At 37.0% G+C, this 27,601-nt stretch overlaps 1 protein-coding gene across 1 annotated transcript in view; it reads left to right on the plus strand.

The window, feature by feature from the left end:
* PTPRQ (protein tyrosine phosphatase receptor type Q) overlaps positions 1-27,601 on the plus strand; it is a 268,878-nt gene that overhangs the window by 158,330 nt on the left and 82,947 nt on the right. The window contains exon 42 of the mRNA XM_059683707.1: positions 23,110-23,433. Within this exon, the coding sequence (XP_059539690.1) occupies positions 23,110-23,433 (324 nt within the window). The remainder of the gene's footprint in view (positions 1-23,109; positions 23,434-27,601) is intronic.

The raw sequence follows: 27,601 nt of genomic DNA on the forward strand, positions 1-27,601 counted from the left end.
CTTTGGCTTTTGGGGGTCTTTTGTGATTCCATATAATTCTGATGATTTTTATTCTATTTCTTTTTAAAAATGACATTGGGATTTTGATGAGGATTGCATGAAATCTGTATATTGCTTTGGGTAATATGGTCAATTTAAATATGTTGATTCTTCCTACCCATGAATAAGAAATATTTTTTTTCTATTTAAATTTTTTAAATTTTATTAAGGTATTACAAATAGTAGTACATATGTCTCTTTTTTTTCCCACTGACCCCCCCCCCCCCGCCCCTACCTCCCCTACCCCCTGGCACTTGCCCTCATCCCCTCACCCCTGGTGTCTTGCATCTGTTGGTTGTGCTTATATGCATGCATACAAGTCCTTTGGTTGATCTCTTACCGCCCGCCCCAAACCTGCCCTACCTTCCTGCTGTAGTTTAACAGTCTATTCAATGCTTCTTTGCCATATCTATTTTTGTTCAACAGTTTGTAATGTTCTTTATTATCCATAAATGAGTGAGATCATGTGGTATTTATCTTTCACTGACTGGCTTAGAAATACCTTTTAACTTCATTATGTCTTTCAATCTCTCTTTTTATTTTTTTTTGTTTGATCCTTTCATTTTTTTTAATTGTTCAAAGTATTACAATTAGTAGAACATATGTCTCCTTTTTCCCCTAGTGACCTTCCCCCGGCTTCCCTTCTCCTCCCCCCGGCACATGCCCTCACCCCCCTACTGTCTGTGCCCATTGGTTATGCTTATATGGATGCATACAAGACCTTTGGTTGATTTCTTACCCCACCTCGAACCCTCCCCTGCCTTCCCGCTGTAATTTGACAGTCTGTTCAATGCTTCTCTGCCTCTGAATCTATCTTTTTGTTCACCAGGTTATAACGGTCTTTATTATCCATATATGAGTGAGATCATGTGGTATTTTTCTTTCACTGCCTGACTTATTTCACTTAGCATAATGCTCTCCAATTCCATCCATGCTACTGTAAATGGTAAGAATTCCTTCTTTTTTATAGAAGCATAGTATTCCATTGTGTAGATGTAACATAGTTTTCTAATCCACTCATCTGCTGATGGGCATTTAGGCTGTTTCCAAATATTAGCTATTGTAAATTGTGCTGCTATGAACATAGGGGTGCATATATCCTTTCTGATTGGTGTTTCTGTTTTCTTGGGATATATTCCTAGAAGTGGAATCACTAGGTCAAATGGGAGTTCCATTTTTAATTTTTTTAAAAAAATATATTTTATTGATTTTTTACAGAGAGGAAGGGAGAGAGATAGAAAGTTAGAAACATCGATGAGAGGGAAACATCGATCAGCTGCCTCCTGCACATCTCCCACTGGGGATGTGCCTGCAAACCAGGTACATGCCCTTGACCAGAATCGAACCTGGGACCCTCCAGTCTGCAGGCCAATGCTCTATCCACTGAGCCAAACCGGTTCTGGCCCATTTTTAATTTTTTGAGGAAACACCATAATGTTCTCCACAGTGGCTGCACTAGTCTGCATTCCCACCAGCAGTGCATAAGGGTTCCTTTTTCTCCACATCCTCGCCAGCACTTGTCCTTTGTTTTGTTGATGATAGCCATTCTGACAGGTGTGAGATGGTACCTCATTGTCGTTTTGATTTGCATCTCTTGGTGCCGGGGTCCAGCCCCAGCGGGTCCAGGGGTCCCCAAAGGTGTAGACGGAGTCGGCGAAGAAGGAATGACACGGAGATAGTGTTCAGTTGATCAGCAGCCTAGCCAGGATCTCTAGCCCGGATCTCCAGAGAGGTTCTGCTTCGGATTTCCAGCGAGATTCTGTAGCCATGTTCCCTCGCTAGGTTCTCCAGCCAGGTTCTGTCCAGGCTCTCCAGTCAGGTTCAGTGTCCAGGTTCCAGTCAGGTTCTCCTGCCAATCTCTGTAGTCAGGTTCAGTCCAGGATCCCTTGCCATGTTCTCCCGCTAGGCTCTGTCTCTAGGCTCCGAGGCCAGTCCCGGTCCAGGATCCTCTGGCATGCTCTCGCCAGCGAAGTTCTTCTGTCTCTAGGCTCCGTGTAGGTTCTGTCTTCTGAATTCTGTCTCCTGAGTTCTGAGTCTTTCTGTCTTGTTACAACTGTATTTATACCAGTTGATTCAATCCTATCAATCTCTATTACAAAGGTTAGGGCGTTTCTTATCTCCATTCCAGGGAGTAAAGATTATGTAGTTTAAGCATGATTGTTCGTAGTTAAAGGGATTAATTACCCGCCTGGCACTTAGTTGAGGGGTTTTATTCCCTCCCTAACTTCAGGGGAAAATCCCTACCTGGGGATTCAACCTTTCTCGGAGAGGTGACCTTGGTTAAAACACAGCGCCAAGAAGGTGAGCAAACATATTAAGAACCATATGCTATATATGCCAGGTCCCTTGAAACAGCAAGGATGGACCGGCTCCTGGCAAATTCCCCCTTTTTTATTTTTTAAAGGCAGGCATTAAAAAGAAAAACCTCAAATGCTCTCTTATATCCATTTTAAGAGTAGGATTGGCACTTTCCGCTATTACCTGAGTCCTGATCTATCATCCCAGGGAGAGCTTGCCAATCCTGCACTTTCCCAGGGTAGAAAGGCTGCAGTGGGGTTAAGGATAAGGCTCCTTGGGCCTACCTTCTCCCATGCCTCTACATTTACCTTTCCGGCACCTTTCCTTCCTCAGAAAAACATGGACGTATTTCTTGTATAAAATGTTCTGTCTGACTGGGAGTAACCTTAATTCCTCTGCTAACAAGCATATATGTTAAAAGATCAATACGGAGTCTTTTTTCTTTAGACTCAGTATGGCACATCTTCTTAATCTAAAGATCAATACAGAGTCTTCTTTCTTTGGACTCAGTATGGCACATCTTCTCAATCTAAGAATCAATACAGAGTCTTCTTTCTTTGGACTCAGTATGGCACATCTTCTCAATCTAAGTTCTGTACTATCCACCTTCTTACCCTACTTATCCTCTATAGGGGGGTCTGTAGCACCCTGGTGGAGTCCTATCCGTCCCGAGTGTGGGGTTCTCAATGGGGGGGGCTTACCTAAGGGAATCCTGTTCCAGGGGTTCCCAAAGGTGTGGACGGATTCGGCAAAGACTATCCACCCTCTTCCTATGGTGGAGTCTGATCCGTCCCGAGTGTGGGGGTTCTCAATGGGGGAGGGGGGCTTACCTAGGGGAATCCTGTTCCAGGGGTTCCCAAAGGTGTGGACGGAGTCGGCGAAGACTATCCACCTTCTTCCTACGGTGGAGTCCGATCCGTCCCGAGTGCGGGGCGCTTACCTAGGGGTCCCTGTTCGGGCGCCATATGCTGGGGTCCAACCCCAGCAGGTCCAGGGGTTCCCCATAGGTGTGGACGGAGTCGGCGAAGAAGGAATGACATGGAGACAGCGTTCAGTTGATCATCATAGCCGGGTTCTCTTGTCAGGGTCTCCAGGTAGGTTCAGTCACCAGGTTCTAGTCAGGTTCTCTTGCCATGTTCTATAGTCAGGTTCAGTCCAGGATCTTTTGCCATGCTCTCTCGCCAGGCTCCACCTCCAGGCTCCGGGTAGGTTCTGTCTTCTGAATTCTGTCTCATGAGTTCTGTGTCTTTCTGTCTTGTTACAACTGTATTTATACCAGTTGATTCAATCCTATCAATCTCTATTACAAAGGTTAGGGCGTTTCTTATCTCCATTCCAGGGAGAAAAGATTATGTAGTTTAAGCATGATTGTTCGTAGTTAAAGGGATTAATTACCCGCCTGGCACTTAGTTGAGGGGTTTTATTCCCTCCCTAACTTCAGGGGAAAATCCCTACCTGGGGATTCAACCTTTCTCGGAGAGGTGACCTTGGTTAAAACGCAGCACCAAGAAGGTGAGCAAACACATTAAGAACCGTATGCCATATATGCCAGGTCCCTTGAAACAGCAAGGATGGACCGGCTCCCGGCATCTTGGATGATTAGTGACTTTGAGCATGTTTTCATATGTCTTTTGGCCTTCCATATGTCCTCTTTCAAAAAGTGTATATTTAGGTCCGATGCCCATTTTTTTATTGGATTGTTTATCTTCCTTTTGTTAAGTTGTATGAGTTCCCTGTAAATTTTGGAGATTAAATGCTTATCAGAGATAACATTGGCAAATATGTTCTCCCATGCAGTGGGCTTTCTTGTTTTGTTGATGATTTCTGTGAAGAAGCTTTTTATTTTGATGTAATCCCATTTATTTATTTTCTCCTTAGTTTCCATTGTCCTAAGAACTGTATTGGTAAAGATATTGCTACGACATATGTCTGTTATTTTGCTGCCTATGGAGGCTTGTAGAATTTTTATGGTTTTCCATCTTATATTTAAGTCCTTCTTAATAATGCTTTGTAGTTTTCAGTATGTAGGTCCTTCACATCCTTTGTTAAGTTTAGTCCTAAGTATTAAATTCTTTTGGTTGCAATTTAAAAGGAGTTGATTTTTTTCATTTCTATTTCTGAAGTTTCATTGTTAGTATATAGGAAAGCAGTGGATTTTTTTGTGCATTGATATTGTATCCTGCAACTTTACTGTATTTGTTTATTATTTCCTTTAGTATTTTGGTGCAATCTTCAGGGTTTTCTATATACATAATCATGTCATCTGCAAAAAAGTGACACTTTTACTTCTTCTTTCCTTATTTGGATACCTTCTATTTCTTTCTCTTGCCTGATTGCTTTGGCTAGGAATTCCAGATCTATGTTAATTAAGAGTGGGAATGGTTGTCTTGTTCTTGACTTTAATGGAAAAGCTTTCAGTTTTTCACCATTGAGTATGATATTGGCTGGGGTTTCTCATATGGCCTTCATTATGTTGAGGCAGTTTCCTTCCATACCTATTTTATTGAGAGTTTTCATCATAAATGGATATAGTATCTTATCAAATGCTTTTTCTGCATCTATTGGTAAGATTATATGATTTTTATCCTTTGTTTTGTCAATGGGGTGTATTACATTGCTCCATTTGCATATGTTGGATCATCCTTTTGTCTCTGGTATCAACCCTACTTTATCGTGCTGTATTATTTTTTCAATGTATTAGTGTATTCAATTTGCTAGTATTTTGTTTTGTATTTTTCCATCCATATTCATTAGAGATACTGGTCTGTAGTTTTTTGCCAAGTTTTGGTATCAGAGTTAGGTAATCTTTTTGTTTATATTTCATTCAATTCTGCTCTAATTATTAATATTTCCTTCTGTTGCCTTTGGGTTGCTTTTGTTCTTCTTTTTCTAGTTCTTTAAGGTCTAATGTTAGGTTATTTACTTGGGGCTGCTCTTATTTCTTTAGAGAGGTCTATAATGATATAAACATACCTCTTATTAGTTCTTTTGCTGCATCCCAGAAGTTTTGATATGTTGTATTGTCATTCTCATTCGTCTCTACATCTTTTGATCTCACCTTTCATTTTTTCTTTGACCCAGTCATTTTTTTTAGTAGTATGTTGTTTAATCTCCACATATTTGTGGGTTTCTTTGCTTCCTTTATGCAGTTGGTTTCTAATTTCAAAGCATTATGGTCAGAGAATATGCTTGGTATAATTTCAACATACTTGATTTTGTTGAGGTTAGTTTTGTGACTTAACATATGGTCTATACTTGATAATGTTCCAGGTGCCCTGGAGAAGAATGTATAATCTGATGTTCTGGAATGAAAGGCTCTGTAAATGTCAACTATGTCCATTTAGTTGAATGTGTCTTTTAAGGCCTATATCTCTTGGTTGAATTTCCAATTGCATGATCTATCTGTAGCTGTCAATGAAGTTTTACGGTCCCTAAATATGATGGTGTTTTTGTCTGTTTCTCCCTTTAGTTTTGTTATTAGTTGCTTTATATATTTTGGCATTCCCTGATTTGGTACACATATATTAAGAAGTGTGGCTTAATTGATTGAGCATCGTCCCATGCACCATAAGGTGGCTGGTTCAATTCTCAGTTAGGGCACATGCTCGGATTGCAGGTTTGATCCCTGATAGGGGCCTTGCAGGAGGCAGCTGATGAATGTTGCTCTCTCACATAAGTGTTTGTCTCTCCCTCTCTAAAATCAATAAAAAAATAATGATATCTTTTTGATGTATTATCCCCTTTATCATTATAAAATTTCCATTTTGTCTTTTGTTACCTTTTTATCTTGAAATATATTTTTTCAGATATAAATGTGACTACACCTGCTTTTCTATGAATATTATTTGCTTGGAGAATCATTTTCTACCCTTTTACTTTGAAACTACCTTTGTCTTTGCAGCTTAGATGTGTCTCCTGAAGGCAGCACATGGTTGTTTTCCTTTTTTTTTTTTATTGATTAAGGTATTACATATGTGTTGTTGTCCCCCACTTGCCCCCTCACCCCCACTGTGTTTTGCTTTTCTTATCTAATCTGCTACTCTGCCTTTATTGGTGAATTCAGTCCATTTACATTTAGGGTAATCATTGTGTTTGAGGATTTCCTATAGCTATTTTATCTTTTGTTTTCTGGTAGCTCTTTTATGTATGCTCTATTTCTTTAAACATAATTGAGAAGTCATGTTGTTGAGGGTTTGGGTAATTCATTCTTTTATTGTTGTCATTATTTGTATGTCTGTTTTCTTTTGATTGTTTCAAAATATGTATTATGAGAGAAACTGCTATAGACATTTTTGTATAACTATTTGTGTGGAATTACTGGGATATAGTCTAGATCAGGGATCGGCAAACTTTTTGACTCAAGGGCCACAATGGGTTCTTAAACTGGACTGGAGGGCCGGAACAAAAGCATGGATGGAGTGTTTGTGTGAACTAATATAAATTCAAAGTAAACATCATTACATGAAAGGGTACGGTCTTTTTTTTTTTAGTTTTATTCATTTCAAACGGGCCGGATCCGGCCCGCGGGCCGTAGTTTGCCCACGGCTGGTCTAGATGCATGTTTAACTGTTCAGGAAACTGTAAAGTGTATTCTTTTGAATACATACCCAACAGCAATGTGTGAGAGTCCTAATGACTTCTTAGTTATCAGCAGAATTTTGTGTTATTTTTCATTTTAGACATTCTAATTACTGTAAAGAATTTCAATCTTATTGTAAGTTTAATTTTCATTTCAGTGATGGTTGATGATATTCAATTCTTTAACATGCTTATTGACCATATTTTGACCTATTCCATTTTTACATGCTAGTGTGATACCATAAACTGTACAACTTAATTTATGCAAAGCAATCTTCATAGTCAATGGATATTATGATTGTTCCATGATCTTCGAAATATTTTGCCACTATATTAAATATGTTTTACTGTCAGTTATAAATATATAAAAATAAAAATAATAAAACCAATGAGAGGAGAAACCAAGATGGCGGCATAGGTAAACACCAGAAATTGCTGCCTTGCACAACAACTTCAAAAATACAACTAAAAGACAAAACGGACATCATCCAGAACCACAGGAAGGCTGGCTGAGTGGAAATTCTACAACTAGAAGGAAAGAGAAAAGCACACTGAGACTCAGAGGCAGTGTGGAAGTAAAGTGCAGAGGTACTGAGGCGCACATGGAAAGGACTGGCAACTGAGCACACAGTTGTCTTTTTAATTGGAAGGGAGTCTCAAGCTCTCCACTGCTCTGAACTCCAGTTCCGGGTGAGTCTCTGGAGACCCAGACTCATACGGGGAGAAACTAGACTGTCAGGCATTGATCAGAACTCCAGGGTGGCTTTCTCTCAGAGGTGCTTGCAGCGATTACCGGGACACTGAGAGGCGGGGCCTCTTAGGGTAGGACTGAGGAGCAGCCATAGCTCCTTGTTCCACCCTGTTGATCCCCTGAGACCCTGCCCCACCCAAGCTGTGCCCAGAGGCTTTTGTATATGAAAGGCCTGGCCCTTTCCAATCTGAAAACTACCTAACAAACTGCAGCTGGGTCAGAGAGACCCAGAACTTCCAAAAGAAGGCCCAAGGCCCCACAGCAGCTTGCATTGCTTCAGAGCTAGGCCTCATCTGGGCACTTCCAAACCCCAAACAAAGAAGAAGAATCTGCACATAGGATCTCTCCATAGGTCCTGCTGGGTAGCCTCAGGAAGAGGCTAAATTAGCACCTCCTTAGAGATCCAAGAGCCAGTGTACTCAGTGGTCAGAGTGGGACCATCCAGATTACAACTCCTCAGATCCATAAGGGACACATTCAGGGGCAGACTCAGTGAACACCAAAGCCCCAATGAAGCAAGTCTTTCCCCCAAAGGGTGTCTCCAACACAGAAGTTCTCCCACTGGAGATACAGCTGATTCTCATAGCCAATTGGCCTGGAAGTCAATTCCTCCCAGTGATACCTACAACAATCAAGGCTTAACTACAACAAGACTGTGCACAAAGCCCACAAAGGAGTGCACCAAAATTTCCTACCTCAAGTAATTGGGGAGGTTGAGCCACTGGGCCCTATAGGACACCTAGCACACAAAGGCCACTCTATCAACACAGGGAATTATAAAAAATGCGGAGACAAAGAAACAGGTCACAAATGACAGAAATGGAGGAAAGCAAACTACTGTATATAGAGTTCAAAACCACACTTATAAGGTTTCTCAAGAATTTTCTAGAAACTACTGATAAATTTAGTGAGACCCTCAAGAAATCTAGTGAGAACCTCGAAGTTATGAAAAACGACCAACTAGAAATTAAGTATACACTGACTGAAATAAAGAATATTATATAGAGTTCCAACAGCAGACTAGAGGATCACAAGAATCAAGTCAAAGATTTAAATACAAAGAAGCAAAAAACTACCAACTGGAAAAACAACAACAAAAAAGAGTCCAAAAAATATGAAGATAGTGTAAGGAGCCTCTGGGACAACTTCAAGCGAACCAACATCCAAATTATAGGAGTGCCAGAAGAAGAGAGAGAGCAAGATATTGAAAACCTATTTGAAGAAATAATGACAGAAAACTTCCCCTACCTGGTGAAAGAAATAGACTTACAAGTCCAGGAAGTGCAGAGAACCCCAAACAAAAGGAATCCAAAGAGGACCACACCAAGACACATCATAATTAAAATGCCAAGAGCAAAAGACAAAGAGAGAATCTTAAAAGCAGCAAGAGAAAACCAGTCAGTTACCTACAAGGGAGTACCCAAACGACTGTCAGCTGATTTCTCAACAGGAACTATGCAGGCTAGAAGGGAGTGGCAAGAAATATTCAAAGTGATGAATAGCAAGAACCTACAACCAAGATTACTTTACCCAGCAAAGCTATCATTCAGAATTGAAGGTCAGATAAAGAGCTAAACAGATAAGAAAAAGCTAAAGGAGCTCATCACCACCAAACCAGTATTATATGAAATGCTGAAAGGTATCCTTTAAGAAGAGGAGGAAGAAGAAAAAGGTAAAGATACAAATTATGAACAACAAATACACATCTATCAACAACTGAATCTAAAAATCAAGTGAATAAATAATCGGATGAACAGAATAAACTGGTGAATATAATAGAATCAGGGGCATAGAAAGGGAGTGGACTGACTATTCTTGGGGAGGAAAGGGGTGTACGGGGTGTGGGAAGAGACTGGACAAAAATCGTACACCTATGGATGAGGACAGTGGGGGCAGGGGGGGATAAGGGCAGAGGTTGGGGTGAGAACCGGTTGGAGGGGAGCTATGGGGGGAAAAAGAGGAACAACTGTAATAATCTGAACAATAAAGATTTAATTTTAAAAAAATAAGGTTCAATAAGGTGGCTGGATGATAAAACAGGTGAAGGGATTAAAAATATATATGTATATATATAAATAACACATAGACACAGACAACAGTATGGTGATAGCCAGGGGGACTGGGGGTGAGGGGAGGTGGAAGAGGGCAAAGGGAAGATAAATGGGGATGCAAGAGACTTCGCTTTGGGCGACAGGTGCACGAGCAGTGTGTAGATGATATTTTGTTGAGTTATATACTTGAAACCTGTATGGTTTTGTCACGCCAATAAACACAATGAAAAATAAATGTATTGATTAAAAAAAACACAAAAACAAACAAACAACCAATTATTATTTTCTGTACTGTAATTTAAAACATGAGAAATATTGAGAATTAAAGTCTTAGATTAATTTGTAAAAAAAACTTATCAAGAGTGATTGCTTTATTTTTCTTATTGTTTAGGTTACAATAAATAGAGAGCATCTTTCCTATGACATGGAATTTTTCATACACCTTTCAAAGTTTGTATTACATCCCAATACTTCCAACACTTATGGTGTTATGAAATATAACATTATGTCTTCGTAATGTTCTCCAAGAGTTCCATTAGTGTGAAGTTTTTTGTTAGCATTATTTCTTCTGGGACATCATTCCACATCCTTTTCATCACAACCACTTTTCTTATGTCCATAAAGTTTGTTTTTACTAGGTTCCTCTGGTTTCATATCTAAAGTTTCTTAAATGGAAGCAATGTCCACATTCCCGTGATTAGCTATTTGTTCTAAAACTCCCTTTATGTTTGATTGAATTTTCACTTCTAACATGCGACGCTGCCATCTCTGTTCAATATGTCACATGTACATGGGGGACAATGAGGCAATACAACTACACACTTTGCTGACTGTTCATGAACTAAGTAACAGATGCACAGTAACCAATCAATGATAGGCTTTAAAAGAAGTTACATGATTGGTCACAGATTATATTGTACATTGGTTACTTATGTAGCAATTTTGTGGACAAAAGAGGTAGCAGCAAAGTTCACTTTGTGCAAATATTCATAGTTAATATACAATGGTAACAAACTTTAACCCCTGTTTTGGAGAGATAGGTGTTATTTAATTAAACCACAGATTTAGAAATTCAAGCATGGTGGAATGTGAAAAGTGAGGGTTGTCCTATCTCCTTTTGGGAAATTTCTGTTCAAGTCTTAGCCAATTTTTTTTAAAATATATTTTATTGATTTTTTACAGAGAGGAAGGGAGAGAGATAGAGAGTTGGAAACATCGATGAGAGAGAAACATTGATCAGCTGCCTCTTGCACATCTCCCACTAGGGATGTGCCCGCAACCCAGGTACATGCCCTTGACCGGAATTGAACCTGGGACCTTTCAGTCCGCAGGCCGACGTTCTATCCACTGAGCCAAACAGGTTCTGGCAAGTCCTAGCCAATTTTTATTATTGAATTGTGTTGTTTTTTTTTTTAGGATTGAATTATAGGAATTCCTTATATATTTTAGATACAAGTCCTTTATTGGATATACACATAACAAATATTATCATAGTCAATAACTTGAATTTCTAATGTACCTTTGGATGAGCAAATGATTTTAATTTTGAAGAAATCCAAATTAGCACTTTTAAATTTCACATTAGTACATTTTGTGTCCTATGTAAGAAATATTTTCTACTTCAAGAACATTTTAGCTTTTATACTTAAATCCATGATTTACTTCTAATTATTTGTATATATGTATGTAATATGAGATATTATCTAAAGTTTTTTTTAAACATTTATTCAGTGTTTCCAGAATAATTTCTTTATTGAATTATTTTGGTAGCTTTGTCAAAAATCAGTTTACCCATGCACTTGAATCTATTTCTAGAATATGTTCTATTCCATTGATTTATTTGCTGACCTCTATGACAATACCATGTTGTGCTGATAACTATAGCTTTATAAAAAAAATATTGAAATCAGATAATATAAGTTCTAAAAATGTGTTAATTTTTAAGATTATTTTGGCTATTTTGATTCTTTTCATTTTCAAATATTTTTTGGCACTCTGAAACTCCAATTACATACATTTTGAAGTCATTCCTTAAAGCTTTATTAAACTTTTTCACTTTTTTTCTTTGTTATTCAGATTGGAGTTTTATTCATGTACTAGAGGCCCAGTGCATGAAATTCATGCACGGGGGTGTGTGTGTTCCTCAGCCCAGCCTGCACCCTTTCCAATCTGGGACCCCTCTCACAATCCAGGACTGCTGGCTCCCAACCGCTCGCCTGCCTGCCTGCCTGATTGCCCCGAACTGCTTCTTCCTGCCAGTCTGATCAACCCCTAACAACTCCCCTGCCAGCCTGATCAATGCCTAACTGCTCCCCTGCTGACCTGATCCCCCCCAACTGCCCTCCCCTATGGTCCTGATCTCCCACAACTGCCCTCCCCTGCAGGCCATCTTGTGGCTTCTATCTTTGACCACATGGGGGCAGCCATCTTGTGTATTGGAGTGATGGTCAATTTGCATCATACCTCTTTATTAGATAGGATTATCAAGTTGATTGACTCTGTATTCTACCATTTTAAAATCTGGTGTTAAACTCAATGAATATTTCATTTAGGATATTGTACTTTTAAATTCTAGAATTTTCATCTAGTTCTGTTTAATTATTTTCATTTTCTGTGTTGAAATTGACCATTTGCTTTTCAATTATAACTGTTTTCCATTGTCAAATAAAGTATTTATAATAGCTTTTTAAAATTCATTTTATTCTAATTTCTTATCCTGTAATCTTTTCCTATTGAACACTTTTTCTTCTTGCCTATAAGTCACATTTCTCTGTTACTAGTAATGTTTCTATCTGCATAGTAAATTTTAAACTCATATTGAATATTACTGGTGATGCTTTTCCAAAAACTCTGGATTTCGTTATCTTCTTTTTGGAGAGTGTGGCTTTTATTCTGAAATATCATTAAATTCCGTCTTCATTTTTTCCTCCCTCTCTCTCATTCTGAATCCCTGAGAAATCCAAATTCTTTTTTCTTTCTTATAGAACATTCCTCAAACATTAGGTCCAGGACCTTTTAACTTATTAAGTATTTTAATAAGTATTTAACTTATTAAATACTTTTAACTTATTAAGGGTTTTAGTTAGTTATTTTGTTTGTACAGCCACAGTCCTTAAAAAAGAGGAATGATTTCAAGTAGGATTTGATTGCAGTCAGCATTGGTGACCCTTTCTTCTTGAATTTTTACATGAAATCATTGCATCTATGCATTTATTTATTAATTTTTCACTTATTTATTTATTTTTTAAACAAATATATTTTTTAAAAAAATATATTGTATTGATTTTTTACAGAGAGGAAGGGAGAGAGATAGAGAGTCAGAAACATCGATGAGAGAGAAACGTCGATCAGCTGCCTCCTGCACATCTCCTACTGGGGATGTGCCCGCAACCCAGGTACATGCCCCCGACCGGAATCGAACCTGGGACCTTTCAGTCCACAGGCTGACGCTCTATCCACTGAGCCAAACCGGTTTTGACAAAACAAATATTTCTTAAATATCAACGTGTACCAGATATTATTGGCATACTTGCATTTTTTATTATCTTCTTTTCCTATTTTACTTCAATATTAACTACTGAGTTCATCATCTGATGTTCTGATACTATAAATCCTCCTTTTAAATGTTCTTTCAGTCTCATGATTTTAAAGCTTATATATACATATTTATCTTTTTTTTTTAATATATTTTATTGATTTCCACAGAGAGGAAGGGAGAGAGATAGAGAGTTAGAAACATCGATGAGAGAGAAACATCGACCAGCTGCCTCCTGCACATCCCCCACTGGGGACGTGCCCGCAACCCAGATACATGCCCTTGACCGGAATCGAACCTGGGACCTTTCAGTCCGCAGGCCGACGCTCTATCCACTGAGCCAAACCGGTTTCGGCTATACATATTTATCTTAAATTATTTTTTTCCTGACCTCTTATGTTAACTTAAGCTTCTCCTCCTAAGACATCTCTATTTATCCATGCTAACAAGATATGAAGTACATTTTACTTACTCATTTCTATCCTCCAGTGAAACCCTACAAACCAGTATGTCTTTCTCTTTTCATCATCAATATTAATGGCTCAATTTAGTCTCCAGATGTTAATGCAATGGTCTTAATAGAAAATTAACTCGACTATATAATTGCTCCCCTAAGAACGGCTTCATATGAACTATTTTAAATCAAAGTTGTCATTTTTTATAGTCTCATGAGATAATTTGCTATATACCGTTGTCAACCTAATTACTCTGTAAAACAAATCAACTCATCAACTCATTTTACCTCCAAATAGGATATGTATAACCCATTTTCTTTGTAGTATTCTCAATAAACGATTTTCCCACCAGAAATTTTACTGAGATACTGTATTAATAAGTTCTGAGTTCACTAATACTTAGTTTAAAATTAATATTATTGCCTTGGTCAATGTAGCTTGGTGGGGCATCATCCTGTGCACCAAAGAGTTGCCAGTTCGGGTCCCAGTCAGGGCGCATGCCCAGATTGTGGGCTCAATCCCAGGTAAGCGGCATGCAGGAAGCAGTTGATCAATGTTTTGCTATCACATTGATGTTTCTCTCTCCCCTGCCATCCTCTTTCTCTAAAAATCAATAAAAAATTCTTTTGAAAAACCAATATTATTATAGCTTTTGTTCATAGAATTTTGGGTCCCTAATTGTCTGTGTATACATATATTGGGACAGGCCTGTTAACTTCTTTTCTATGAAACCTCAGTCCTTATAATAGACACTTTCTCAATTGCCTTTAATGCAAATTGAATATGCTAATATGGTTTAATTTGTCATACTAATAAGTGTGCCAATCCATATTCTCAGCTTTGTCGTATCACCTAAAATCATGTTTATGTAGCATATTTTGGTAAATACTATTCCAGCTACTCCAAAATCTATCTCTGGACTAAGCCAGAGTACCTGAGAGAAGTGTACCTGAATTAACTAGAACTTCTGAAGAAATAGTTTAACAAAAATTATCTGATAATTATTATGCCAACCCACACTAAGAGATGTTATAAGAAAGAACTAAGTTAAACATTATTTACCATAAGGATGTTGTTGAAGACATTGTTCAGTAAATTACAAGATACCCTATTTATGTGATTTGGGGAGGAGAAATATATATTTGATCTCAGTACCAGAGAATGTTGCATATTTCTTGACTATTTAATTTCTTTATTGCCACAGAAATCTATAATGTTGGTTCTTAAATATTATTTGCTGGAACACTCAGAGCTAAACCATAACTTACTTCTAGAATGTATATGGCATATCTATTTTACCTATTGACTAAATTCTTAGGTTCATTCCATTTGTTGTACTCCTATTTCCTCTTTTTTTCTTATAAATAGCTATATGGTGGCTCAGTCTTTCCTTTAAGTTTGTACTTTACCAATTAAATAGTCATCTAAACGAATTTCTCAAACTTTCAGTGCCTTCCAATAATACCATACTTGATGGCCCCGCCTTGCTTTTACTTCCTTAGACTTTCTTTTCTCCAGTCTATGACAAGCATTTTGTTTCCCCTTATATATCTCTTGTCATATTCAATCTATGTAAACATCTTTTCTCTCACACCTCTACTAATCCTCAATTGTTCTTTCAAATTATAGCTACTATATTTTCTCCTTTGATTGAGCCTTTCCTCTTGGCATCACCTACTTGTACTGGTTTCTAATAGCTAAATTACTTTTCACATATGTATAAAAAGGATCTGATACACTAAGACAACTTGCCCAGACCACTCAATATGAATGTCGAATATATGCTGATAATAAAATTTAAGTTAATGCAAAATTTATATGTAGTATGCTGAAATTTTCTTTGCACTCAACCTTGTAGAAATTTGTATTTTTACATTTATCCATACTATGTTAGTGTTAGTAAACTGTGCTTTTATTTGTGTATGCTCAAATTATGTACTTGTTCCTTGTGTTTCTAAAAGAGTTGTAAATTATTTAAAATTATTAGAGACAAAAATATTCTTAATAAGCTAGAAAAGATTATATTGATACTTTTATAAGTTTTATAAATATAAATGTCCAGACACCTGTTTTACTTAAAAGAAAGTACATCTGTTTTGGAAGATAAAAATATAAAGTCATAAATAAAGAATTAAGGAAACTTGGTCTTCCATGCTATTATACTTAACCAGTTCAGCAAGAAGTCAATAAAGCTACCATCAAAATTCTATCTAAAGGTTGACAACTTCTAATAGTTGATATTTAGAAGTTTAGAGAATAATTACTTTTTACACACATTTTCATACTCTAAGTTGAATCTATTAAGTAGTCACTAAAACTGACATGCATTTAAACCTGTAACAAATTGTACTTATATATATCTACAGACTTTTATTTCAATCATGATGAAAGAATTTCATCGATAAGAATAATTTATGAATAAAAATATAATTTACGGAATACCTTGGCAGTGAATGTTGATCGCTTCATCACAGTTCAGTCATGTTTAGAAAATCTAAGCAAGCTGCGTGATTACTCCAGGAAACATGGCATGATGTGTTCAAATTAGTACCATCTGTGGATAGAAAAAGTTTGAGGTTTTTAGTCATTCTTAAAGAATGGAAATCTGATTCTCCATGCTAAAATGAGTGTAATCCTTTTTGTATCTGTAATTCAATAGGGCAGTCACTTTGAAATAGTCTAGTTCAATACACAGTTCATCAAAAGAGAAGATACTGGATATAAATGAGGGTTACTGCTGGTCATTTATGAGTGCCTCTAAGGTAGCCTTGTTACAAAGAATTGTGTGTGAGTTATACTATATATTTGGCCTCAGATTAGGTTTCATTTCTTATCATTCTTTTAAGTACATTTGATTGGAAAATGTGGACAAAATTTCTTACTACGTGAAACCAAAGGGCTATTTCAGTGAAGCATACTTTAATCACACAGTCAACACTTACTGAGTGTCAATGTGTCAGGCACTGGGGCTCTGGTCAAGGCCCATCGCTGTACCGGTCACATGGAAGGTAACTGCAGTTGTTGTGACTCTTTCGTAGCCATATTAAAAAACACTTCTTGCATAGACCTTGTTTCTTTGTCAAGTTAAAATACTTATTCTATTTAGACCTTGACTTCTTTATAACACTTTTTTTGAAAATGCTAGTCTGTGGATCAATATTAACCTGCTGATAATATTTTTACTGTGCAAGAAAGTATAAAGTCCTTTTTTAAAAAAAAACCTGAACATTTAAGGGTAAGCTCCTCATAGAACCATGGGCATATAGTCCTCCCTCCTGTTGAAATGGGGAAAGGGTAGCCCTCTTACTTCTTTCATTTATTGGATAGCTAATGCACCCCTCTTCCTTACCACTGTTATTTGCCTAGTAAATGCTAGGCACTGGAAATTGAAACATAGAATGGGTGCTTGGTGGTGTCTAGACCATACTCCCTGGCTCTCATGGGGAAAGAGCAGAGTCTATGGTTTTAATGCAAATGAAGAGTCCATCTAAAACTTCTCAATTATCCCACTGCACTTAGGATAAAACTAAAACTCTTGAATCTAGTCTAGAAGGCTCAACATTTTCTGATTTTTGGCCTAGTTCTCCAACTTTCTATCTTCCTACCCATATCCTTGTGGACCAACAGCCTTTATAAAATGTTTACAAAGTGCCACACTCTCTTCTTCCTCAGTCTTAACACACCCTGCTGTTTTTCACCTGGGAAGCTACATCCGATCTATCAGGTCTCTGGTCAAATAATAATTCATCAGAAAATTCTTTTCTGACCATCTGTCTAAATCAAGTACCTGTTATAACCTCTTATTCATTTGTTCATACATGTAAAAATATTTATTAAATGCCTTCTTTGTTCCAAGCATTAATCCAGACTAGAGGTTCTCAACCTGTGGGTCGCGACACCTTTGGCGGTCGGATGACCCTTTCATAGTGGTCGCCTAAGACCATCCTGCATATCAGATATTTACATTACGATTCATAACAGTAGCAACATTACAGTTATGAAGTAGCAATGAAAATAATTTTATGGTTGGGTCACAACATGAGGAACTGTATTTAAAGGGCCAGAAGGTTGAGAACCACTGATATAGACCTTCAGGGACAAAATCTAATAGGTAGATGGGCATTTGTGTGTGTGTGTGTGTGTGTGTGTGTGTGTGTATATAGTTGCTCAATATTTTTTAAAGAAATTAATGTGGAAACAAAACCTATTTAGATCTTTGGTATAAATGGAGTGAAGAGGAGATGAAAGTAGGATTAGGCCTATTTGAGGTGGGTTTTCAGGGTAGATCTAGGATTATAGGAAAATAGATATCAGTTCAAAATAATGAAGGGTGAACAAATTAATAGAACTATCTGGAAATAAATTTTAAAATAAAGCCCTTCAAGATTTTGAGTTTTCCCTGGCTCTCTATATTTAAGCAAAGGCTAGATAAGTAGAGACTGGTCATTTTGTGGAGGGAAGTTGAATTGGTTTTCTTTTGTATGTCACAAATTATCACAAAATTGGTAATTTAAAACGACATGGATTTATTCACACATAGTTCCGTTAAGTCAGGCATCTGGGCATGCTGTGCCAGCATTCTCTACTCAGGGTCTCACAGCTGAAACCAAGTTGTCAGTCAGCTGTACTCTCAGGTAGAGTTCAGGCCCTCTTTTAAGCTCATGTGGTTGTGGCAGAATTCAGTTCCTTAAAGTTGTCAGACTGAGATAACTATTTCCTGGCTGGCTCTTAGCCAAAGGCTGCTCTCAGTGACTAGAGATGGCCTCAACTCTTTATTAAGTGGTCCTCTCCTTCTACAAAGCCAGCAGTGGAGAAATTTTTGTGCATTTAATATATCTTTTGCTTAATATATCTTACTTTCTCTTTCATAACTAGCCAAAGAAAACTCTGTGCTTTTATAGGACTCATGTTATAAAATCAGGCCCATTTGATAATCTCTCCCTATTTTAAAGTAAACGTATTTGAATTCTTAATTACAACAGCAAGATTTCATCACATCAGCACCTATATCAGTGTTTGGTAGAAACACTGGAAGAAGCTATGTGTATAGTGGCCAATTATCTTAGGGCACATCTGCCTACATAAGGGTGAGACATAAAAAGATAAGTTGACCAAGATCATCTCTAAACTTCTTTCAAATTCTGATTCTCTGATCTTCTAATTCATTTGCCTGTTCTATGGATTCAACCACCCCAAAATAGACCTAAAACTTTACTTTCTACATGTTGCTACCATATTGTTTCTTCTTTCCTGAACAAATCAAATGGTCTATGAATTTGTTCCTTTTCCTTTTGTGCAGTTGCCAAACTGGACTTGATAAAATGGACTTCTTAACAGCTTACTCTGACAACTTGATGGTTTCCCATTGCCTGCCAAGCTATTTGCAAGTCCCACAGAAACAGTATGTCCCCAAGTCATTGTGCAGTCTTTCTATTTGTAATTGCCAATATGGATTATAAACTATGGTCGCAGTTAGCTTAGATCACATTACTCCCTAGAATCTCTATCTTTACAATCAATGAAATCCCATATAACATGCTATCTTTTCTCTTAAGACTTATTCAGAATCCCCAGGCCAGTCATGGTTCTCTGCTTTGTGTTAAAATATCTTGAAAATATGTCTTTTCTTCAAGTAGTTGAGTTCAAACATAGTGGTTGAGGAATTTGACTGAATTAGGGGAATTCTACTTTTTAGCCAATTCAAAATTTATTCTATAAAGATAATTTTTTTCTTAAAAAATAATTTTTCTCTAATAGTTTTCCCACATAAGTAAAGATAGAAGAGGGAGGGTATTATAAGTAGTACATCAGTGTTCTGTTTGCAGTGATCCTTTAAAGATTAATGTTTGCTTAAATGCAGTAATATTTGGTGATAAATATTTAATATTTGAAAACAGAGTAATTAAATTTGGTCAATTTAATCCAATAGCTATAAGTAATCTCCTACTTGTTTTCCATTGCGTTAGACTTTCTCTTCTCTTCCAGATTTAGGCAAATATACAGCAATCTGTCTAGATAATTGAGTAAAAATTTAAGAGGAAATCTAAAATTTCAACTCAAGTCTAGACCTCTCTTCAGAACTCCAGACTCATGCAACTATATACTATTTCACATCTCCTTCTGGATATCTAATAGGCCTTTCAAAGTAAACATACTAAAAATTAATTCTCAATCTTTCTTCGCAAAGCTTACTCCTTCCACAATCATCCCCCTCTTGGTTAATATCTATTTCATCTTTCTTTTGCTCAGTCCAAAGACCTTAGCATTTCCCTCTACTCCTCTCTTTCTCTTACATACCACATGTCATACATCAGCAAATCTTATTAGTGCTCCTTTAAATTAGATTTAGACTTTCAATACTTCCTGTCATTTTTGCCACTACATTACTTGTCTAGGCCATCATGATCTCCTATGTTGACTTTACAATAGCCTCCTAATTATTCTCTCTCTTTTCACCCTTGTATCCCTTAGTCTATTCACAACACAGTAGCTTGAGTGATTCCATGAAAACATATGTTAGAGCCTATCACTTCTCTATTCAGATTAAAGTAATAATAACTTACAACATTGTACCAGTACATAACCTGGCTTTCAGTGTTTTTTCTTAGACCTTAACTCCTAGTAGACACACTAGCCTCTATGTTATTTTTCAAATATACCAAACATGGTCCCAACTTAGGGTCCTTAATAATGCATTTTATTCTGCTGGGATGATCTTCCCCCAAATTTTCACTTTTACTTTCCCCACCTTTATCTGAAGCATCATGTTTTCTAATCAGTGAGGCCTTCTGTAACTACTCAATTAAAATTTCAATATCCCTGTAATTCTGTCTCCTTTTTTGCTTCCTTATTTTCCTCTACAACACAAATCATCATCCAAAGTACTATATCTAATACTTGTTTATACTTTGTTTGTATGCTAGAGGCCCAGTGCATGAAATTGTGCACAGGTAGGGTCCCTAGGCCTGACCAGGGATCAGGGCTATTTGGGCCTTCCTTCCCCAGCTGCCAGCTGTCAGCTGTTGGCCAGGGCCTTCTTTCATTCTGCACCGCCCTCTGGTGGTCAGCGCACATCATAGCAAGCGATTGAACTCCTGGTCTCCTGGTCCAACTCCCAAGGGGACACTTTGCATATTAGCTTTTGATATATATAGATAAACCTCTTTAATGTAAATTACACAAGAGTAGGGACTTTTGTTTGTTTTCTTCACTGTATTCCCTACACCTACAATATTACTTGGAACAAATTGGGTACTCATTTGTACTTATTAAATGTTGAATTCATATGATATGTTTAGGAATGAGTGAGTTTTCTATTTATTAATTATCTTATTTTCAAGTTTGCATATAGTTTTTATGAATTATGCCATTTCCATACAAGTCATTGTTATCATTCATTCTATCTCAGCCTTCTGAGCAAAAGCCCTTGCATATAGGCATGGTTGAAGGAAGTACCCAAACCACTTAGTATATTGTTATTTCATATTTCTAACCATAACATGCTTATATTTCTTATCCAATAAATGGCTATTTCTTTTTAAAAAAAGACGTAAACCTTATGTATCTTTAATCCCTACATAGGCTCCGAGCCTAGCCCATGGTTTGCATATAGGAAACCAATAGTGAATATGAAATCTAATAAATGAGTTCAAGTAGGAGCATGTATTATAGGTGATATACAGATGTCTTCGTCTGAGTATTAATATCAGTGTGCTGGATGATTATCTAGAAAGGGTTTTGTTAATTCTAAATATGTGTAAGATAAAATAAAAATCAACTAAATATTAATCTATTTAATAATCTTTTTTATTTTAAATTATTTTATAATCAACATTTACTATATATAAGATGCCCTTGTCTCTGTCTAGACCAGTGGTTCTCAACCTTCCCAGGGCCGCGACCCTTTAATACAGTTCCTCATGTTGTGGTGACCCCCAACCATAAAATTATTTTCGTTGCTACTTCATAACTGTAATTTTGCTACTGTTATGAATCGTAATGTAAATATCTGATATGCAGGATGCATTTTCATTGTTCAAATTGAACATAATTAAAGCATAGTGATTAATCACAAAAACAATATGTAGTTATATATGTGTTTTCCGATGGTCTTAGGCGACCCCTGTGAAAGGGTCGTTCAACCCTCAAAGGGATCACGACCCACAGGTTGAGAACCGCTGGTCTAGACATTTAAATATAGAATGTCTTTCTTAGGAACTGAACATTAAACACTCAGACCATACCTAGGAAGGACATAGGACTATATGAGCATGCAAGTTTCTTTGTACCAGTGCTTGTATATGGAGCAAAAGTTTATATTGTAAATGAATTGGGGAGCAAAACTAGGAATAAAAATAATCACAATTCCTGGGGTCCAACCCCAGCAGGTCCAGGGGTCCCCAAAGGTGTGGACGGAGTCGGTGAAGAAGGAAGGACATGGAGACAGCGTTCAGTTGATCAGCTGCCTAGCCAGGATCTCTAGCCAGAATCTCCAGCCAAGTTCTGGTCTGGATCTCCAGCGAAGTTCTGGTTAGGATCTCCAGCCAGGTTCTGTGTCCATGTTCTCTTGCTAGGTTCTCCAGGTTCTCCAGCCAGGTTCTGTAGCCATGTTCCCTCACTAGGTTCAGTCAGGTTCAGTCCAGGTTCTCCAGTCAGGTTCAGTCACCAGGTTCTAGTCAGGTTCTCTTGCCAATTTCTGTAGTCAGGTTCAGTCCAGGGTCTTTTGCCATGTTCTCTCGCTAGGTTCTGTCTCTAGGTTCTGAGGCCAGTTTCTGTCCAGGATCTTTTGCCATGTTCTCTCCAGCGAAGTTCTTCTGTCTCTAGAGAACGTTCTTTGTAGGTTCTGTGCCTAGGTTCTGTCTCTCTTGGTTGTGTCTTCTTACATCTGTATTTATACTAGTTGATTCCAATCCTATCAATCTCTATTCCAAAGGTTAGGGCGTTTCTTATCTCCATTCCAGGGAGTAAAGATTATGTAGCTTAAGCATGGTTGTTCGTAGTTAAAGTGATTAATTACCCGCCTGGCACTTAGTTAAGAGGTTTTATTCCCTCCCTAACTTCAGGGGAAAATCCCTACCTGGGGAAACAACCTTTCTCAGAGACCTTGGTTAAAACACATAGTGCCAAGAAGGTGAGCAAACATATTAAGAACAGTATGCCATATATGCCAGGTCCCTTGAAACAGCAAGCATGGACCGGCTCCCAGCACACAATTGTTTTGTCTTCTACCTCTTTGAACCTGTAGTCTCTGAAGCACCAGCGTAATATTAATCTAAGGGTAATTATAATAAGACAATGCCACTAGCTACATTATAAGTAGTATTTTTAAATCCCATCTTTTACTTCTGTTTACAAAATGTTTGGTAATTCCAATGACTTTGTATTTTTCTCTTTAATTTTTAGTTCCCAGTGTTCCCACAAATATTGCTTTTTCTGATGTTCAGTCAACTAGTGCAACATTGACATGGATCAGACCTGACACGATCTTCGGTTACTTCCAAAATTATAAGATTACCACTCAACTTCGGGCTCAAAATTGCAGAGAATGGGAATCTGAAGAATGTATCGAATATCAAAAAATTCAATACCTCTATGAAGCTGACCTAACTGAAGAGACAGTATATGGCTTAAAGAAATTTAGATGGTACAGATTTCAAGTGGCTGCCAGCACCAATGCTGGCTATGGCAATGCTTCAAGTTGGATATCTGCACAAACCCTGCCTGGCCGTAAGTTTTGTCCTATATATGTACATATGTTTTTGCATTCAAGAAAAAGTTCTTTAATTGATTTTCCATGGGAAGTACTCAAAGTATAGGTAAAGATTGCTCTTATAACTTAAATTTTATATTTTAAAACTAACTGCCTCACTTGCTGTGACTTCATTAATGTTAAGTAAATAAATTTCTATTATTATCTTCTGAACATTGTCTACATAGAATTGTGATGGTTTTCATGCAATATATATATGCCCCCCCAAAATGTATACACACTTTGAATGATTATAAAGTCAGTGTTTATTAACATACAGTTCATTTTCAAACTGATGACCATTGTCCAGGCACTGCTGACAATACAAAGCAATGGCATCACAAACATCAATAATAATTTCATTCGGTATTTCTGTGCCCTCAATTTGTCAACTGTTGCTGGTTTTGCACCATAAACTTTATGTTTTATGTAACCCCATGAAAAAATCTAGTGGCACTTTAGGACAAATTTTCTTATATCAAAGCTTAATCAGGCTTCACCTATTATTTCAAATCAGTTAAACCTGAAAAGGAGTGACAATTAAGTGAGTTATCAACTGTTAAGGTATAGATTCAGTTTTGGGAACAACCAATATATACAGGAATAAGAGTATATATTATATACATATATATGTATCTATGCATATGTTATATATCATTATATATCACACACACTGATTTCTGTTGTAGTTTATATCTATGTGTTGATTTCTACTTAATTAAATTGTGTAAAAATCACTGAACATAAAAATTACTGAGTTAGTACACAAACTAACTCATGTAATAACACATTTACTTTTAACTTAATTGAATACCAATGGGAAATTTATTTCTGTCATTAGGGTTTTCTCAGACTTTCAGAGTTATGTCATAGAGTCTTATATTACAACTAGAGGCCCAGTGCACGGATTCGTGCACTGGTGGGGGGCATGGCCTTCGGAGATTGACCCACTGTGGAAGCACACTGACCACCAGGAGGCAGCTCCTGCGTTGAGCATCTGCCCCCTGGTGGTCAGTGTGCATCATAGCTTCAGGTCGACCAGTTGTTTTGGTCATTCCCCTGTTCAGTCACTGGGCTTTTATATATATAGACAAAGCATTACTGCTTTCTCTTGTGGTCTATCGTTAGGCTATAGCAATTGATATCAAGAATGCTTTTTCTATGTCTACATTTTCCCTTCATATCTGGAGGATATGAAACCAGACTTTACATCCTTTTTAGTAACTGTAGTCTCTCTCTCTCTCTCCATCTTTTCTTCCCTCCTTCCCTCCCTCCTAGACAGATCTGTCTTCCAAACGCTTTTTAGTGTATGCTTTTCACTTGAACAAAGTTCTGACACAAAGAAGTACTCAGGGTCTGATTCACAGCTTGAGATGGGGAAAAGGGAAAAATACAGAGAAGAAGCACAAAATAATCTCTCAAAATTGTTCTGCCATCTACACATATCTCAGGACTTCTGCATTCAAGTAAACACTCTTTAAATGTTTTTCCAGAGAAGTCACTAAGGGTAGGTAAAGATTGATGTTGCAACTTTAGTTTAATATTAAAAAAAAACTAACTTGTTACCCTACTTGTTTAGATATTAACCATAATTAAGTAAATGTTTCTATTACTTATTAAGAACACTATCTACATATAATTATGATGGCTTCCATACAAAACAAATAAATTGTAAATCAAGTTCTGCTTTGAGTGTCTGCCCCCTCGTCAGTGCACGTTGTAGTGACCGGTTTTTCCACCATTCAGTCGATTTGCATATTAGCCTTTTATTATATAGGATGAGAAGATAAAATTATGAAAGTGATCAACTTATCTGAATAATAGAAAAGACAAAACAACAATACAAGTTGGTATAAAATTACTATTTCAGATATGCGCATTTTATTCTAATAGCACCAAATTGTGTCCAAGCTCTTAGCAAAATAGAACATGTTGTCAAAACCTGGAACTTCTGGATAAGGAAAGAACAATTGGTGGCTAGTTTGAAATCAAATTATTCACTTTGAATAACTCAAATAAAGGATATCATAATGAGGTTGATAAATATTATATTAAAATGTTCTGAAATGGCTTGTAAAATTAGAAAATATGTTGTATTTACTCTCTCTGAGCTAGTAAAGAAGAAATTCAAATTAAAGATCCAGGGAGCAGAATTGGATTGCAAGCTGAGGATTAAATTGGGTTACTTGCTGAATCTGAATCTACCACTGTACACTAGAGTGAACAAAGAAAACAGTATTCAGCCAACACAAGCTAACATTTCTTTCTCCCACATACTCTGATCTAGATTATTGAAGCCAAATTGCTATTCTCCTTAAGTCATCTGTGTAATAGCCATAACTCTCTACTTCATGCTGAGTGCATATAGATACAAACAAGCATGGAAATTACAAATGGCAGAAATATTTAACTTGCAACTTTAAAATCTTGGAGATCATTTTACTAATCTATTATTTTTTTATTACCCCTATACTCAAAAGCAATTTGAGTTGAGTAGAGGGAGGAATATAGACTGGAAAGCTGCTAAGTATCTCTGTGGTGCACAATAGGTACTTAAAATGTTGAGGAAATGTATAACTTTAAAAGAGTATGGGTGTGAAATTAGAATGGAATGAATTGAGACTCTTCATAATGTGCATCTCCTATGGACCACCAGGACTGGAAGACAGCAAGAAAGGAAAATTCCTGGGGTAGCACTTAGGTTGTGAAAACCACAGGATACCGTACTCATGAGGAATTTTAACTACCCAAACATCTGTTAGGTTAAAAAAATTCAACAAAACATGCCTCATCAAAGAAGTTTCCAAGGAATGCAACTTTATGATCTAAAAAGAAGAAAAACCAAATAGAGGGCAAAGTATGGCATAGCATTTTTTAAAATAAGCAATCGTTAATGAGTTATTCAATTAATGTGATGAATGCTGTCATAACAGAAGTAGATATTATCCTTTCTATAAAGAATCAATTATATGATGGTTAGCCATAAATAAATAAGAAGACATAGTCTAAGACATAGAGAAGCCTATTTGATTCAGTTATTTTTATAATAGACTTTATCCTGCTGCTACTAGAGGAAATGAATATAATTTATTCTACACATGAGGAAATTAGTTAGATGCTGTGGAAAGTCTTCTTGGTTAATTTTCTGAGACTCCCAAGTGTGTAATTCAAGACATGTCCTGACTGGTAGCCCAGTTAGTTAGAGCATCATCGTGATGTGCCAAGGTTGAGGGTTGGATCTGCCCCAGTTAGGGTACCTACAAGAGTCAACCAATGAATACATAAATAAGTGGAATGACAAATTGATGTTTCTCTCTCCTCTCTCTCTCTCTTTTTCTAAAGTCAACTTTTAAAAAAGACAATATCTCTCTCTTCTACACTTGTACATTAAAGTTACTAGTACAACTACTTAGGTTTCCACAGACTTCTCAGACCCCGTATTACCATTGCCCCTCCCCCACCTTAAACCTTTTCCTGTCTCAGTGCATGTACATTATTCATCTAACTGTTGAAGTGAGCAATCTAGGAATAACTTTGAATTCTTTCTAGCTCTAGCAATCCTCACCACCAAGTCCATATCTGAGTCCTATTGAATTTACTTACTGAATACTTCTCAAATTTATTTTTTTTCTGTTAAGGGTCTCTAAATCCAGACCTTTAAAATGCATATCCTATATTATTGCAAAAGATTTCTAAATGGTCTTTCTGTTCCCATTTTATCTATCCCTGTCTGAACTCAGTTTTTGAATATACCTATATGACATGTTATTCCTCTGCTTAAAAGCTTTGATAGTTTTATACTTTCTTGTGTAATAATCATACTTTTTAGTATGCTACACAATGCCTTCCTTTATGACTTTGCTTATATTCCCTATATATGCCTTGTTTGTTCTTCTTTGTGCTTTAGAATCTTTGATTTTTTTTCTTACTGTCCTTCTTTGGGAGAGCAGCCTTTTCTATAAATTCCTCTCTCCATTCCATTTCCCAAAACTTGCTCCTAAAATACTGATCATGTCATTGTCATAATTGTTTATTTCTCTCTCCCTCTTCTGTGGAACTCTGAGCTCCTTAAAGGCAGAAGTGACCACGTGATCATGTCTTATATATGTTTCTGCCATCTAGACCTACTCAATATTAAAGACTAAA

This window comes from Myotis daubentonii, chromosome 2 (assembly GCF_963259705.1).
Source record: "Myotis daubentonii chromosome 2, mMyoDau2.1, whole genome shotgun sequence".
In the NCBI taxonomy this organism is placed as follows: domain Eukaryota; kingdom Metazoa; phylum Chordata; class Mammalia; order Chiroptera; family Vespertilionidae; genus Myotis; species Myotis daubentonii.